This window comes from Ochotona princeps, chromosome 5, assembly GCF_030435755.1.
Source record: "Ochotona princeps isolate mOchPri1 chromosome 5, mOchPri1.hap1, whole genome shotgun sequence".
In the NCBI taxonomy this organism is placed as follows: domain Eukaryota; kingdom Metazoa; phylum Chordata; class Mammalia; order Lagomorpha; family Ochotonidae; genus Ochotona; species Ochotona princeps.
In genome coordinates, this window is record NC_080836.1 from 107,734,806 (window position 1) to 107,749,104 (window position 14,299).

Genomic DNA, 14,299 nt, shown 5'->3' on the forward strand with positions numbered 1-14,299 from the left:
GCGGGATCTGTAGTCCGGCGCGCGGTGGCGGCCCCCAGAGCTCCCCAGACGCCCCCGGCCGCGCTGCACAGCCCGGACGCGCACGAGCCTCGACCCCGCGCAGTGCCCGCTGCCCAGGAGAGCCGGGCCGGGCGGCGGCGGAGCCCCGGCCGCCTGGTCACGTGCCCCCGAGCGACGCGCCCGGTTGGCTGCTGCCCGGTGGGCGACGGAGCCCCCAGCAGCCGGTGGGCACCTGCGGCCCACTGCCCCGGAGGACCCCGGTCGGGCAGCGTTCGCCCTGCGTTCGCCGGCTGCAGGTGGGAGTCCGGGGCGCCGGCGATGCGGGCGGGCCGGGCCAAGGAGCTCTTCCGGGACGCCGACTTCCCCGCCTCCGACGCCTCGCTTTTCTTCAACCTGTCCACTCCGCTGGCCCAGTTCCGGGAGGACATCACGTGGAGGCGGCCGCAGGTGCGGCTGGGGGCCCCGTGCGCACCCCGGAGTGTCTCTCGTCGCTCGGGTGCCTTTGTTGGGGTCTAGGTTGGGGTCTGATAACTTGTTCCCTGAGAGAGGAGAGTGGCGCTGCCTGCTAGCAGGCTCCGAGGGGCGTGTCTATTGTCCGCGCCCCGTCAGGTATCCCCGGGAGGGGGCAAGTGTGGCCCGAAGGCAGCAGTCTCCCCAGCTCCTGTCTGCATGGGGGGCTCCGGAGGCTCCGGCCTGGGGCGCTCTGCACAGAAGCTGGCTGCAGTCACCAGCAAGGAGGTGTTAGGTGCCCAGGAAGGGGACTGGTGAATAGGTGCACACGGACATTCGCTGCTGGGGGTCCCCATCTGGGGCGCGCACCCCACCATGCATGCATGCAGAGTGCAAGTTAGGGTCCTTCTGTGTAGTCCGGATGTGTGGGAGATCAGAGAGGCTGCCCGACTTGGCTCGGAGGCTGAACTCTGTCCTCCTGAGTTCCCGGTCCATGGACACACGGCCTCCTCTCTGGTGTTGTCAGTTGAAGGTTGACTGGCGAGAAAATCGGTGGGTGGGTCGCTGTGGCGGTTGAGCCCAGCACAAGGAAGTTTTCTGGGGCTGCAAGCCCAGGGCTGGGTCCTGTTGCTACATCTGTTCTGCGTTCTTGAAGACACAAAGCACGGCTCGGGGGAGTGCCACCTGCGCTTCCAGCTGGAGGCAGCTGACCAAGTCAGCTCAGAGGGATGCCCGGCTCTGCAAGTGATGCGGTTCACCTGCCCCAGCCCAGCCCAGCCCAGCCCCTGGCTCTGGCCCCAGGGGGACACCCAGAGGCACCTGTCTGAGGTGGCTGGGAGGCGAGATGGGCAGAGGCCAGGGCAGGAAGGGCTTATAGGCCAGGCCAATGGGGGTGTGGGGGAGCTGCGTTAGACAGTGGGTTGTAGGACTGAGGGAGGCCAGCGAGGGTAGTGGGGCAGCAGCTGTGTGAGTCTGTGACCCACCTGCTCCTGTTTCCTGGGAGGGAAGTGGCTGGCGGGGCAGGTGTGCATGCCACTGCAGTGGCCCTGAGAATGAGGGCCTTGGGCCATCATGACAGCTGCTGGAATGGGGCAAAGCACACAAGTGTGCCCCACAGAAAAGCTTAACCTCTGGCTGCTCGAGTGGAAGCTGAGGCGGGGGCAGAGGAGGCATAGAGAGGGCCTCATGACCTGCAGCCTTGGCCCTGAGCCGGTGTGATCTGGAGTTGGACATGAGAGTTGGAAGGCGTGTGCTGGAGACTGCCCTGGGGACCGGCCACTGCGGCTCAGAGCCCCAAGCTGCCACAGCACTGCATGGGGTCGCATGGACACCTGCAGTGGACCTGAGGAGCTGCAACTGTGAGGCGAGAGGCCTGGGGGTGCTGGGAGGAGGGGCCTTGGCGGGTGCCGAGGCAGGAGCCTGGCTCTAAGCAGCCCTCTGAGGAGGTTACCTGTGAGGGAACCCTGGCTGGGGTCAGCAGGAGAACAGGAAGTCCAGTGGCTTCGGGTGACGTAGGGGGGGAGGCCACAGTGACATCGAAAGGGGGAACTTGGCGTTCTGAGGAGAGGGAAAGAGGAAGGAAGAAGCATGTGGGGATATGGGAATGGATCCTTGCAGAGAGCCAGAGTGGTCTGCAGACAGGCAGAGGACCCATCCAAGTCTGGGGCAAGTTCTGACCATTGAGCCTTGTTCTGAGCTAGGAGCATGGCCAGCCAGCAAGGTGGACAGAGGTGGATGCCCTGGCCCAGCGGGCATCCTCGGGAAGCTGGCACCTGCCTCCTGGCAGTCAGTCCTTCCCACAGACCCTGAACAGCTACCTTTGTTTCAGGAAATCTCTGTCTCACCCCGACTGTTCCCAGAAAACCCCCAGGATGGGCAGGTGAAGCAGGGACTTCTGGGGGATTGTTGGTTCCTGTGTGCCTGCGCCGCCCTGCACCAACATCGACACCTCTTGGAGCAGGTATGGCAGCCCGGCCAATGGCATGACCGGGGTGCAGGCTTGGAGTGGTTGTGGTGCCCGGCTGGTGGTGTGAGCTCACCAGGGTGCAGGCTTGGAGTGGGTATGGTGCCCGGCTGGTGGTGTGAGCTCACCAGGATGCAGGCTTGGATTGGGTACCGTGCCCTGGCTGGTGGTGTGAGCTCACCAGGATGCAGGCTTGGAGCAGGTGTGGCGTGACCTCACCAGGCTGCAGGCTTGGATTGGGTACAGTGCCCTGGCTGGTGGTGTGAGCTCACCAGGCTGCAGGCTTGGATTGGGTACGGTGCCCTGGCTGGTGGTGTGAGCTCACCAGGATGCAGGCTTGGAGCAGGTGTGGCGTGACCTCACCAGGCTGCAGGCTTGGATTGGGTACGGTGCCCTGGCTGGTGGTGTAAGCTCACTGGGGTACAGGCTTGGAGCAGGTGTGGTGTGACCTCACCAGGATGCAGGCTTGGAGCAGGTGTGGCATGAGCTCACTGGGAGCACTGTACCTGCTCCAAGCCTGTACCCTGGTGAGCTCACACCACCAGCCGGGCACCATACCCACTCCAAGCCTGTACCCTGGTGAGCTCACACCACCAGCCCAGGTCAGACTGCTGGACCTTGGAGCATCCAGTGTTGGGTGCAGTGGGTGCAGGCTGCCACTCTGTGGGGCACCAGGCAACCAGCTGTACTGGCCTGCTTGCTGGCCCTGCAGTATCCCACATGTTATAGGTTCAGGTTCATGCTTACTTGGGACATTAGAACATGGTGGGTGGCAACTCTGGGAGACACATGGCCACTCGTGTGGCCCTGCAGTCCTTGCACGACAGGTCAGGGAACTTTGCCTGCTGTGGGTGAGCATGCTGTGAGCCCGGCTGCTGGCTGCCAGGCCTGGGGGAGCCCATGTGGGCGGCAGGTGCTGAGGGCCCCCCTGCCAGCGCCAGGAGGCGCCTGTCTCACGCTTACTTCCCTCTCCCATGCATGATAGGTCATCCCTCCAGGACAGCCGAGCTGGGCCGACGAGACCTACCGGGGTGCCTTCACCTGTCGCATCTGGCAGTTTGGACGCTGGGCAGAGGTGACCATCGATGACCGTCTGCCTTGTCTTGCAGGGAGACTCTGCTTCTCCCGCTGCCGGAGGGAAGATGTGTTCTGGCTTCCCTTACTGGAAAAGGTCTACGCCAAGTACGTGTGCCGAGCTCCTGGCCGGCCCTGGGCTTTAGAGGTCCTGTGGCACAGGGGTCGGCCTCAGAGTAGTACTGGGTGACCACATGGACAGGCCTAGGACCCCGCCCTGCCACCTTCCACCCTCTGGCTGGGACCGGGTGACCACATGGACAGGCCTAAGACCCCGCCCTGCCACCTTCCACCCTCAGAGTAGGACCAGGTGACCACATGGACAGGCCTAAGACCCCGCCCTGCCCAGAGTAGGACCAGGTGACCACATGGACAGGCCTAAGACCCCGCCCTGCCCAGAGTAGGACCAGGTGACCACATGGACAGGCCTAGGACCCCGCCCTGCCACCTTCCACCCTCAGGCTGGGACCGGGTGACCACATGGACAGGCCTAGGACCCCGCCCTGCCACCTTCCACCCTCAGGCTGGGACCGGGTGACCACATGGACGGGCCTAGGACCCCGCCCTGCCACCTTCCACCCTCAGAGTAGGACCAGGTGACCACATGGACAGGCCTAGGACCCCGCCCTGCCACCTTCCACCCTCAGAGTAGGACCAGGTGACCACATGGACAGGCCTAGGACCCCGCCCTGCCACCTTCCACCCTCAGAGTAGGACCAGGTGACACATGGACAGGCCTAGGACCCCGCCCTGCCACCTTCCACCCTCAGGCTGGGACCAGGTGACACATGGACAGGCCTAGGACCCCGCCCTGCCACCTTCCACCCTCAGAGTAGGACCAGGTGACCACATGGACAGGCCTAGGACCCCGCCCTGCCACCTTCCACCCTCAGAGTAGGACCAGGTGACACATGGACGGGCCTAGGACCCCGCCCTGCCACCTTCCACCCTCACATCAAGTCAGCCTGGAACCACTTTCTCCCCATGCTCCATGTCTGCCCCAGGCACGCCACACTCACTCCGCATCTTCCTGTGACCATCAGGACAGGCAGCCTCTGCCTGTGCCTGGTGAGCGAGGCTGCCCGGAGAGGGCCACGCCCAGGGCACCATGGGATTCCGTGAGGGATGCTGAGCCGTGTGCGAGTTCAGACACCTCACGAGTTATGTCTGACAGAAACACCATTGTGGTCTCATGGGCACCAGCACAAACTTACTGTTAACTCTGTTCCCTCAGGCCAGGCTGTGAGCTCCAGCCCTGAGTGTTCAGGTCATGAGTCGGAAGGCACGGGCGTCTTGCTCATAGGCTATGCCTGTGGACAGCCATGGGCCGAGGCGCGCAGTGAGGCTGGCTGGTGGTGTGGGTGCCAACAAAGCCCATGTCCCCAGTGTGAACAAGGGCGTGGCAGATGTGCACACTCTAGCTCTGCCTTGCGCTGGGCTCAGGTGGGCTGCTGAGGGCACTGCGCAGGCCACAGGCCCTGGGAAGAGGTGGGAACTTTCCCCACATGGCACCTCACTCTGTGCTGCTTGTCCCAAACCCTAGGGTCCATGGGTCCTATGAACAACTGTGGGCAGGCCAGGTAGCCGACGCCCTGGTGGACCTCACTGGTGGCCTGGCAGAAAGGTGGGACCTGAAGGCCTTGGCAAGGGCTGGTGACCAGAAGGACAGGCCAGGTGACCCAGAGCTGCGGAGTTGTGCGCGGCTGCTTGACCTCAAAGACCGGTGCCTGCTCAGCTGCTTGGTGCTGCGACCCAGGCCAGGTGAGCTGGAAGGACACGGGGCTTGGTGCTGCAACCCAGGCCAGGTGAGCTGGAAGGACACGGGGCCTGTGCCTGCTGCACACTTCAAGGGAGCCCTGTGCTCGGGGCTCTGGGTGTGCGATGTCCCTCGTGTCCCTGTGACAGGGCGGACCCTGTCCTCAGGGCTCTGGGTGTGCAATGTCCCTCTTGTCCATCTCCTCTGGCGGAGGTGGTCCTTTCTTACGTGGCCTGTTGCCTGGAGGGAGGCCTGCGTTGTGGGCGCTGCTGGGCTCTCAGCCCAGGAAGCAGTGGTTGCGCAGCCTGGCCTGTGTGTTATCAGCTGGTGACCACACAAGGGCCAACCCGTTGTTCACTTTAGTAACCTCATTAAAGTTTGTTAAAGAAAGATTGTTTCCACGAAAGGAGAAGCCACTGCAAGCTTCTTAGCACAGTTTTCCACTTTTTTCCTGTAAATATCTGGAACATCTCGTTATATTGTTTATACTGGTTTTTGTACTCATGGGACTTACCAGCATGTTAATTGGTGAATGCACATAGTATGGTTTTCTTCCATTTTAAAGCTTTAAAAAAGTTTATTTCTTTGCTTGAAGTAAATACTGGAGGGGCTTCCTCTGCCTAGCTTGTTCCCCAGACAGTGGAGGTTTGGGCCAGGCCAGCGCCAGGCCTTGACTCCATGTCTGCCATCTGGGTGGCAGGCTCCCTGCTGCCTGGGCCATTTTCTGTTGCTTTCCCAGCTGCCCTAGTAAGGGACGGGCAAGCCTGGGCCTGAGCTGGCACTGCCACAGGTGCCTGCGACTCAGCCAGCAGCTCGACTCACGGAGCCACATCCTTTGTGTGGTGTTTTTTTTTTTTTTTTTTTTAATTTTTTATTTACTTATTTGAAAGACTCAGACAGGTCTTCCATCCTCTGGTTTACTGTGCAAGCGCCTGCAGCAGCCAGAACTGCTCCAGACTAAAGCCAGGAGCTCCATCCTGGTCTCCCACTGGACATGTCCCAGGTTCACCCTGGAAGGTGGAAGGCAGGCAGGGCTGACTGGAACCCAGCTACGAAAGCCACCGCAGGGTGCTGAAGGCCGGTCAGCAGCTCGGTTGTTTTTGAAGATTGGTTTATTGAAAGTCAGTTTCCTCGATAGCTGTGTCAGTCAGGAGCTCCATCCAGGTCTCCCACATGGGTGCAGGGACCCAAGCACTTGGGCCATCCGCCGCTGCTTTTCCAGTGCCTTAGCAGGGAGCTGGATGGGAAATGGAGCAGCTGGGACATGAACCAGGGCCCACATGGGATGCTAACATTGCAGGTGGCAGCTTTACATGCTGTGCCCCGTCATCTTACCTGGGGCACCAGACCCCCAAACCTGCCCTGGTTTTCCTGCTCCGGCGCCTAATGCCGGATGGTTAGAAGCATCGTGGCTGTGAGCACCCCTGTTTGTAGTTTCTTATTTAGAGTTGCTTTGCAAATGAAAGTTGGTCAAGGTTATGACCACAAAAGCTGACTGGGACATGCTGGCCCACACCTGGCCAGGGGTCAGCAAAGGCCTGGTTCCCTGCAGGCAGACTCTCCGGCGGCCACACAGCACATTGCAGGGTGCGCGCCTGGACTCCTGCCACAGTTGCCCTGGGGGAGTGGTGCTTAAGTTGGCTCCTCGGGCTTTGGAGATGCTGCTGCTGGCAGTTGGTCACTGTGCCCACGCAGGACAGGGATGTGGACAGGACCCCAGAGTGGCAGCTGTAGGGCTGTGTCCCAGCATATGTGCTCTGTGTGGGAGCTCTTATCAGCTGGGAGGCACGGCCCCATGTGTGTGTTTGGGGTGGGCTGCTGTGACAGCCGGGAGACACGGCCCCATGTGTGTGCTGAGTGGGCTGCTGTGACAGCCAGGAGACACGGCCCCATGTGTGTGCTGAGTGGGCTGCTGTGACAGCCGGGAGACACGGCCCCATGTCTGGGCTCCAGGATGCCGTGTCTGAGCGTCTCCTCACACAGATGCCGGTGAGCTGGGCGAGTTCCACAGCCTGGTCGTCTCGGACGTGCAGGAGCTTCGGAGCCAGAGCATTCGGGTGCTGCTGCTGCGTGTGTACAACACCTGGGGCCGACACTGCTGGCAGGGGCGCTGGAGAGAGGGGTGAGTGCCGCCCACCCTGAGGGCCCTGGCCCAGGCTACCTGTCAGCCAGCGCGGCTGTGCCTGGCCAGGATGTGCAGCACCTGTTCATGAGCTCTGAGGTGATCTGGAGCCTGGAAACTCTGGGCGGGTGTAGACTCCAGACCCCAGCTGCCCCAGGCACCCCCTGTAGCTAAGCATCATGGGGCTGATGGGCACATGGGGGTCTTGAACCCTGGAGGGGGACCCTCCAACCCCACCCCGCTGAGATGGCCTCTTGCAGGGGTGAGGGGTGGCGCCAGGTGGAGTCTGCACAAGAAGCCAAGCTGCTGTCCCAGCTCCAAGAAGGAGAGTTCTGGATGGAAGAGGATGAGTTCCTTAGCGAGTTTGATGAGCTCACCGTGGGCTACCCAGTCACCGCTGCTGGCCACCTGCAGAGCCTTCACACAGGTAGCGGGTGGGTTCAGCATGGCTGCCTGGTGCCAACAGGGCCCCTGGGTGATCCTGGGCGTGGCCCCTGGCGGTGGTAAGGCCAAGCCAATGTTGACACTGCCATGTCCTTGTGCCAGAAAAGGTGCTGTGCCACACGCAAGCACTGCCCGGGGCCTGGGTCAAGGGCCAGTCTGCCGGAGGTTGCCGGAACAATAACAGCTTCCCCAGCAACCCCAAGTTCTGGCTGCGGGTCCTGGAGCCCGGTGAGGTGTATGTGGCTCTGCTGCAGAAGTGCGACAGGCGACCGGCGGACTGGGCGGGCCGGCACCGAGCAGCTGCGGCCAACGGCCTCACCTCGCAGAGTTGCACCAGCCTTCCTGGCAAGGACTACCCAGCTGTGGGCCTGCACATCTGGAAGGTAATCTCACCCCAGCCTGGCCCCCACAGCCCGAGGGAGGCCCAGCAGGACTCGGGAGCAGCCACCGCTGGCACACAGGTGGCTGTGGGCTCCCGGTCTGGCTCTGCAGCCCACTCTGCAGGCTCCTGCCCCAGCTGGCCACACATTCGGGACTGGTTCCTGAAATGGTTTCCTGGAGGGCCTAAGAGGACAGACGGAGACAGAGGGGGCCATGGGCCTGGTGGCCACGGTCAGGGCAGCAGTGCCGTTTGCCTGCTCGTGGGCTTATTCGTTAGTTCGTGTGCCCCACTGGAGTGTGATGGGTCCACACCTGTGGGCGCTGGAAAGCTCTGTGTGCAGCCGTATCGAGGGGGCACAGCCCTATCTGGTTGGCTCTGGGACTGACAAGCTGGGCTTGTGGCCATTTCCAGCAAGCCCGTGAATGGCCAGGGCGCTCCAGCTGGGTCTATGAGAGGCCATGTGTTTAGGCAGGGTTAGAGGTCAGGGACTGGTCACAGCCTTTGCTGTCCGCTGAGTGCTGGCCTGCCCTTGGCAGGTGGAAAAGCAGCGAGTGAGCCTGCCCAGGGTGCTGTCTGTGCCCCCTGTGGCTGGTACCGCGTGCCACGCCTATGACCGAGAGGTCCATGTGCACTGTGAGCTCTCGCCTGGCTACTACCTGGCTGTGCCCAGCACCTTCCTGAAGGGCGTCGCGGGGCAGTTCCTGCTGCGTGTCTTCTCCACGGGCAGAGTCTCCCTCAGGTGAGCGCCGGGGCGGCTCCCCATGGTCCCAGGGTGGTGGTGCCCATGACTGCAGCGCCCTCCTGTGGTATGTTTTTGGCAGTGCTGTCAGGCTTGTGGCCAAGAGCACCAGCCCTGGGGCAGCCGTGGCCACTGAGTGGGAGACTGTGCAGCTTCAGGGTTCCTGGCGAATTGGCCAGACAGCAGGGGGCAGCAGGAACTTCGCCTCCTATCCCACCAACCCCTGCCTGCCTTTCTCCGTGCCCACGGGAGCTGGCCCCCGCTGCGTGCGCATCACACTTCAGCAGTGCCGGCTCAGCACCAGCGACCTGCATCCCATCGGCTTCCACGTCTTTCAGGCAGGCGGGGCTGGGATGTGGCAGCTGGGCGGGGTTAGGGCACGGAGACCCTCAACGTGCCTGTCAGGTGGCTGGTTGGCTGTGATCAGTGGCCCATCTGCTCACGGGGGACCCCAGGGCCTGGGTGGTGGCTGGGGCTCCAAGCCCGGAGGAGCCCTGGGGTAGTGAGGGAGGATGCAGCTCCCACTCAGCTCTGGCCCCGCTTTGTCCAGGTTCCAGCTGACAGTAATAGCAACAGCCACCGTGAGGACCTGTCCACACCCACGCCCCCACAGCTGCTACTTCAGGAGCCGCTGCTGAGCTGCGTGCCACACCGCTGTGCCCAGGACGTGAGCCGGCTCTGCCTGCTGTCTGCTGGGACCTACTGGCTGGTCCCATCCACCTACCTGCCAGACACAGAGGGGGCCTTCACGGTGACCATAGCAACCAGGATAGACAGGTGGGGGGCCCAGCATCTACGCACTCCTGCCGCCTCCCTGCCCGTGAGCCTGGTGGGAGTGGGCAGGGATGACCGGAGTGCTGTCTCCATAGGCGGTCCATTCACAGTAAGGAGACGCTGGAGAAGGTCCTCCAGGAGGTGCGTATAGGGCCCCAACCTCCCACATGGTGCCCCCTGAGCCCAGTGTCTGGGCTGTGACCCCACGGGCAGCGCCTCCGGGGTGCGAGCAGCTGGCCGGCCTCGCAGCGGCTGCTGGGGTCTGAGAGGCTGTGAGTGGACGAGGCCGGGGCTCGGGGTCTGCTCGCACAGGTCTCCTCTGTGGGTGTGATGAAGACCTGACTGGTTCCAGCCCAGGAGTCAAGGACCCACGTCGCCAGCCTCATCACCCATGGCCCACGCAGACCAAGTGAAGCGCCTGGCCTGGACATGGGCAGCCCTGGTCGCAGCAAGGACAGGACCAGGCCTGCATCCCAGACCTGTGGAGCTTCCCAAGCCCTCTGTCTCTGGCTACACAGATGCCTCCCGTGGGGACAGTGAGGACCTGGCCAGGGGTCGTTTAGTGCTGCTTGTTGGTGGGGATGTTGTCAGGGTGAATGTTTATAAACAAACGCCGACACGGAGCGGTCTGTGGTCAGCCGTGCTGCATGATGCCCAGGGTCACATCGCCTCCCGCCAGCTGCTATGGGGCACAGCTGACCCTGAGCCAGGACACACCCAGGAAGTGGGCAGTGGGGAGGGAAGGAGCGGCTTGGGAGACAGAAGGACGCAGAGAACGCCACTGCCTAGCTTTGTGGGCTGAGCCCCACAGAACACGAGATGTAGCTGTGGAGCCCGAGGCTGTCACTGGTACCCGGTGGGGCGGCCTCACAGGGCCACTTGGTGGTGTGTTTGGCCTGCTGTGTTCCCGGATGGCTGGCATCCTAGGAACCTGCATGAGACCCTGTGGTCCTGCCAGCAGTGCCCGCCCACTCCAGGCGTCTGTTAGTGGCAACCAGCCCCTCCCCCTGTGTGCTGCTCCTTCAGGCCCTTCCCCCAGTCTCCACCCCTCCCTGTGGTCCTGGCTTCAGCTTGGGGCGCAGCCACCCCAGTTCCATCAACAGCTCTTCCCACTGTGATCCACAGGCACTGACAGAGGCTTCCTCACTTGGGAAACCCTGCTGTGTGCCACATGCGGTGCTGCCATGTGCCATGCCTTAGGGTGCAGATATGGTGCCTGCAACAAGGAGCTGGCTCCACAGGGCAGCCCCTAGGCCTGCAAGAACACCTGTGACAGCAAGCCCGGTGGGCAGGCTCCCCACACTGCACCTCACACTACCTGTGAGGGTCCCTGCACAGGCTCTAAGACACCTGGGGCACGGGGCTTGCCAGGGTCGGCACTGTGAAGGGAGGACAGAGAAAGCTGACCCTGCCCGGAAGAGCATGGGACTCAAGCAGCAGGGCCCTGCATGTACGGATGCCAGGAGCCAGCAGACCCGGGAGGAGCTGATGGCAGAAGCCGCAGCCTGGCCTGCCGGGAAGGAGGTCTGAGGACCCTATCAGAGGGACACGTGAGAGGCAAGCCAGTGGGGACACAGTCCTGCCTGCGGACCTGGAACCCCCACCAAACTGGCACACCTCATGTGCCCAGGGGTACACAGCCACCTGTGGGAGCCTAAACAGCCATGACCCCAGGGGACGTCCCTACATATCTCTCCACCCCGCTCTGGACATGGGGCTCGTGGAGGAGACAGGTCACACTGTAATAGCCAACCTGCCTGGAGTCGAGGATCAGACCTGCCGGCATATGAGCTGTCTAGACCCTGCGTGTGGTCACCGTGGGGGGCACAAGACACCCCCCGCCCATGTGTGGTCACTGTGGGGGGCACAGGACACCCACCTCCCATGTGTGGTCACCGTGGGGTGCACAGGACACCCCCTGCCCATGTGTGGTCACTGGGGGGGCACAGGACACCCCCCGCCCATGTGTGGTCACCGTGGGGGGCACAGGACACCCCCTGCCCATGTGTGGTCACTGTGGGGGGCACAGGACACCCCCTGCCCATGTGTGGTCACTGTGGGGGGCACAGGACACCCCCTGCCCATGTGTGGTCACCGTGAGGGGCACAGGACATCCCCCTGCCCATGTGTGGTCACTGTGGGGGGCACAGGACACCCCCTGCCCATGTATGGTCACTGTGGGGGACACAGGACATCCCCTGCCCATGTGTGGTCACCGTGAGGGGCACAGGACATCCCCTGCCCATGTATGGTCACTGTGGGGGGCACAGGACATCCCCTGCCCATGTGTGGTCACCGTGAGGGGCACAGGACATCCCCCGCCCATGTGTGGTCACTGTGGGGGGCACAGGACATCCCCCGCCCATGTATGGTCACTGTGGGGGGCACAGGACACCCCCGCCCACGTGTTGCGATGGACCGGCTCGGCCGGGAACAGTCAGCCCGACGGGAACAGGACCCCGGGAACGGTGGGCAAGGATTCGGCGAGTGACAGACACGACAACTCAAGGCATTTGCATCTGAGTGCATTTTGCAAAAGCAAGGCATCAGCTTATATACAATAGATTATTGCAAAGGGACATTTTCCTTGTTTATTCATGTGGTTACATTTCTGCAATTATCCCAGGGAGGTAAGCGGGTCTGTCGAGAAAAGATTGTTCTGTAATAGCCTGGTGACGGACTGCAGTTGCTGTTTCTTGTGGACGCGGTTTGGCACCAGCTGCAGTTTTAATCATTAAGCGGTTAGCTCTCATTGTGCTTTGTGCCTTACATTGGTTTTAATACTAACTTGTCTATTTTTCTTAGTTTTTCTTCCTGTATGGCTTTTTAAGCTATAGATTTCTGCTATAATCTTCTTTTTAGGAATTCTCAAAAATAGTCGCAGGTAGGTTTATTAAAGCTAGTGACTTAATAGTTCTTATCCTATACTGCTTGCAATCCTTGTCCAGTCTCCTGTCAGAAGGCCTCATAGAACTATAAAGGAACATTGAGCCTTTGCCGCACATAAACAATATTATTCCAGCCATAAAGATAAGAGCAAAGAGAGTACAGCCAGGAATGCCAGGACCACCAGAGATGCAGCCGAACCCAGGAGGCATCCTTCCTTGAAGCTTCTGCCTCGGCCTGGCGATTTGTCATGCAGGCTCCACTGGAGGTGGCGTGACAATGTGTGACCACTGAGGGCATATCGCTGTCCTTGGGAAATTAGTCCTGCTCTCCTGCCGCAGGGTCCATCCTCTGGCAGCCGGTCACCTTTCAGTGTCTGGGGTCCAGATCCGAAAACTGACTCAGGCAAGATGAGAGCCAAGACTGAGTGCCGAGGGGACCCAGCTGGCTGACCTTGGTACAGCTCCTGTCACCACAGGGTCCCGCAGGTCCTCGGCCTTGCTGCTGTCTCCACCATCGCCTCCCAGCCAAGGCACTTCAGGACTCTTAACTTCGTGGACCTCAGCCAGCTGGGTCCTCCCTGGGCAGGCCTCATAGCCAGCTACCAGAAGACAGCACCATTGGTCCTTAACCCATGGATGTGGATCCCATGGCCTGAGGTGACTTGGTGTGGCCCCATAACCTGAGGTCCCTCACTCTGTGATGTGGCCCTGTGGCCTGAGGTGACCCTCACCCTGTGATATGGCCTGAGGTAACCCTCAGCCTGTGATGTGACCCCATGGCCTGAGGTGACCCTCATCCTGTGATGTGGCCCCATGGCCTGAGGTGACCCTCACCCTGTGGTGTGGCCTAAGGTGTTCCTCACCCTGTGGTGTGGCCCGTGGCTTAGAGGTATGTGACCTTGGCCTCCTGTGGAAACATCTGTTGATTCTCCCACCAGGTGCTATCCCCCTCCTCCATTCAGCACAGGCTAGGGGCTTTTCCTGCATCTAGGGGCCTCCTGTTGATTTTGCTTCCTTCAGTTACTGCCCCTGAGCTGAGGTCCTCGAAGCCCAGGCATGCTTGTTCCGACTTGCGCATGTGCCCCAGTGCGCTGCTCCCTGGGCAGAGGGCGAGGCTGAGCTGCCTCTGCCTGCGGGAGCAACTCCCAGGAAGCTCAGGAGTGAAGCCAGGCAGCTCCTCCCAGGGTCCCAGCAGAGACTCTTGGCACAGCAGCCTGCTGGACGCAATGTGTGCCTGGGCCCATGGGGGTGGTCTGCCTGCCTCTGCCCCCCAGCATATCCTGTCTGTGTGCGACCAGACACTTGTCCAGCTGCCATGTGGACACCTCTGGGTTCTCTCCCATCTGTGTGTCTCACTGCCCACTTCACTAGGCCCTCTGGGCACCTCCTCACTCAGCGCCCAAGCAAATTCAGCAACCAAGAGGCCATCCCTGGCCCCGATGAGCGACCCAGTCCAGCCCAGCTGTCCACTGTCCTCTGGGCCTGGGCTGGGGCAGTTTCAATAGCAAGGGTGAGGCCGAGACCAGTGGAAGCACCTGCTGGCCCAGTGTCGCCCCACTCTGGGCTGAGAGGAGACCTCCGCACTCCTCTGGACCGGGCAGGGCTGCCCAAGGGGTGCAGTGGGCCAGCTGGCACCACTTCTCACGTGGCCCCGCGCGGCGTCCACCAGGAGATGCTGCAGGCTCTCACCCTCGGGCCTCGTGAGGG

General features: G+C 61.9%; 1 protein-coding gene across 1 annotated transcript; it reads left to right on the forward strand.

The window, feature by feature from the left end:
- The first annotated feature begins 174 nt into the window (after window positions 1-174).
- CAPN10 (calpain 10) lies at window positions 175-10,327 on the forward strand. Its single transcript, XM_058665212.1, has 12 exons — window positions 175-447; window positions 2,279-2,410; window positions 3,399-3,595; window positions 5,031-5,248; window positions 7,227-7,365; window positions 7,626-7,792; window positions 7,912-8,192; window positions 8,728-8,930; window positions 9,013-9,268; window positions 9,481-9,707; window positions 9,800-9,845; window positions 10,017-10,327. Exons 1-12 carry the CDS (start codon window positions 319-321, stop codon window positions 10,044-10,046), a joined length of 2,025 nt encoding a protein of 674 aa, XP_058521195.1. The 5' UTR covers window positions 175-318; the 3' UTR covers window positions 10,047-10,327.
- Window positions 10,328-14,299: the final 3,972 nt, after the last annotated feature.

What these genes read in the sequence shown, in the direction of transcription:
- CAPN10 (XM_058665212.1), top strand. Translation starts at nt 319, where the DNA reads ATGCGGGCGGGCCGGGCCAAGGAGCTCTTCCGGGACGCCGACTTCCCC. An exon ending in TCACGTGGAGGCGGCCGCAG is followed by an intron (nt 448 to 2,278) that starts GTGCGGCTGGGG and finishes CCTTTGTTTCAG; the next exon opens with GAAATCTCTGTCTCACCCCG. An exon ending in CCTGCAGAGCCTTCACACAG is followed by an intron (nt 7,793 to 7,911) that starts GTAGCGGGTGGG and finishes TCCTTGTGCCAG; the next exon opens with AAAAGGTGCTGTGCCACACG.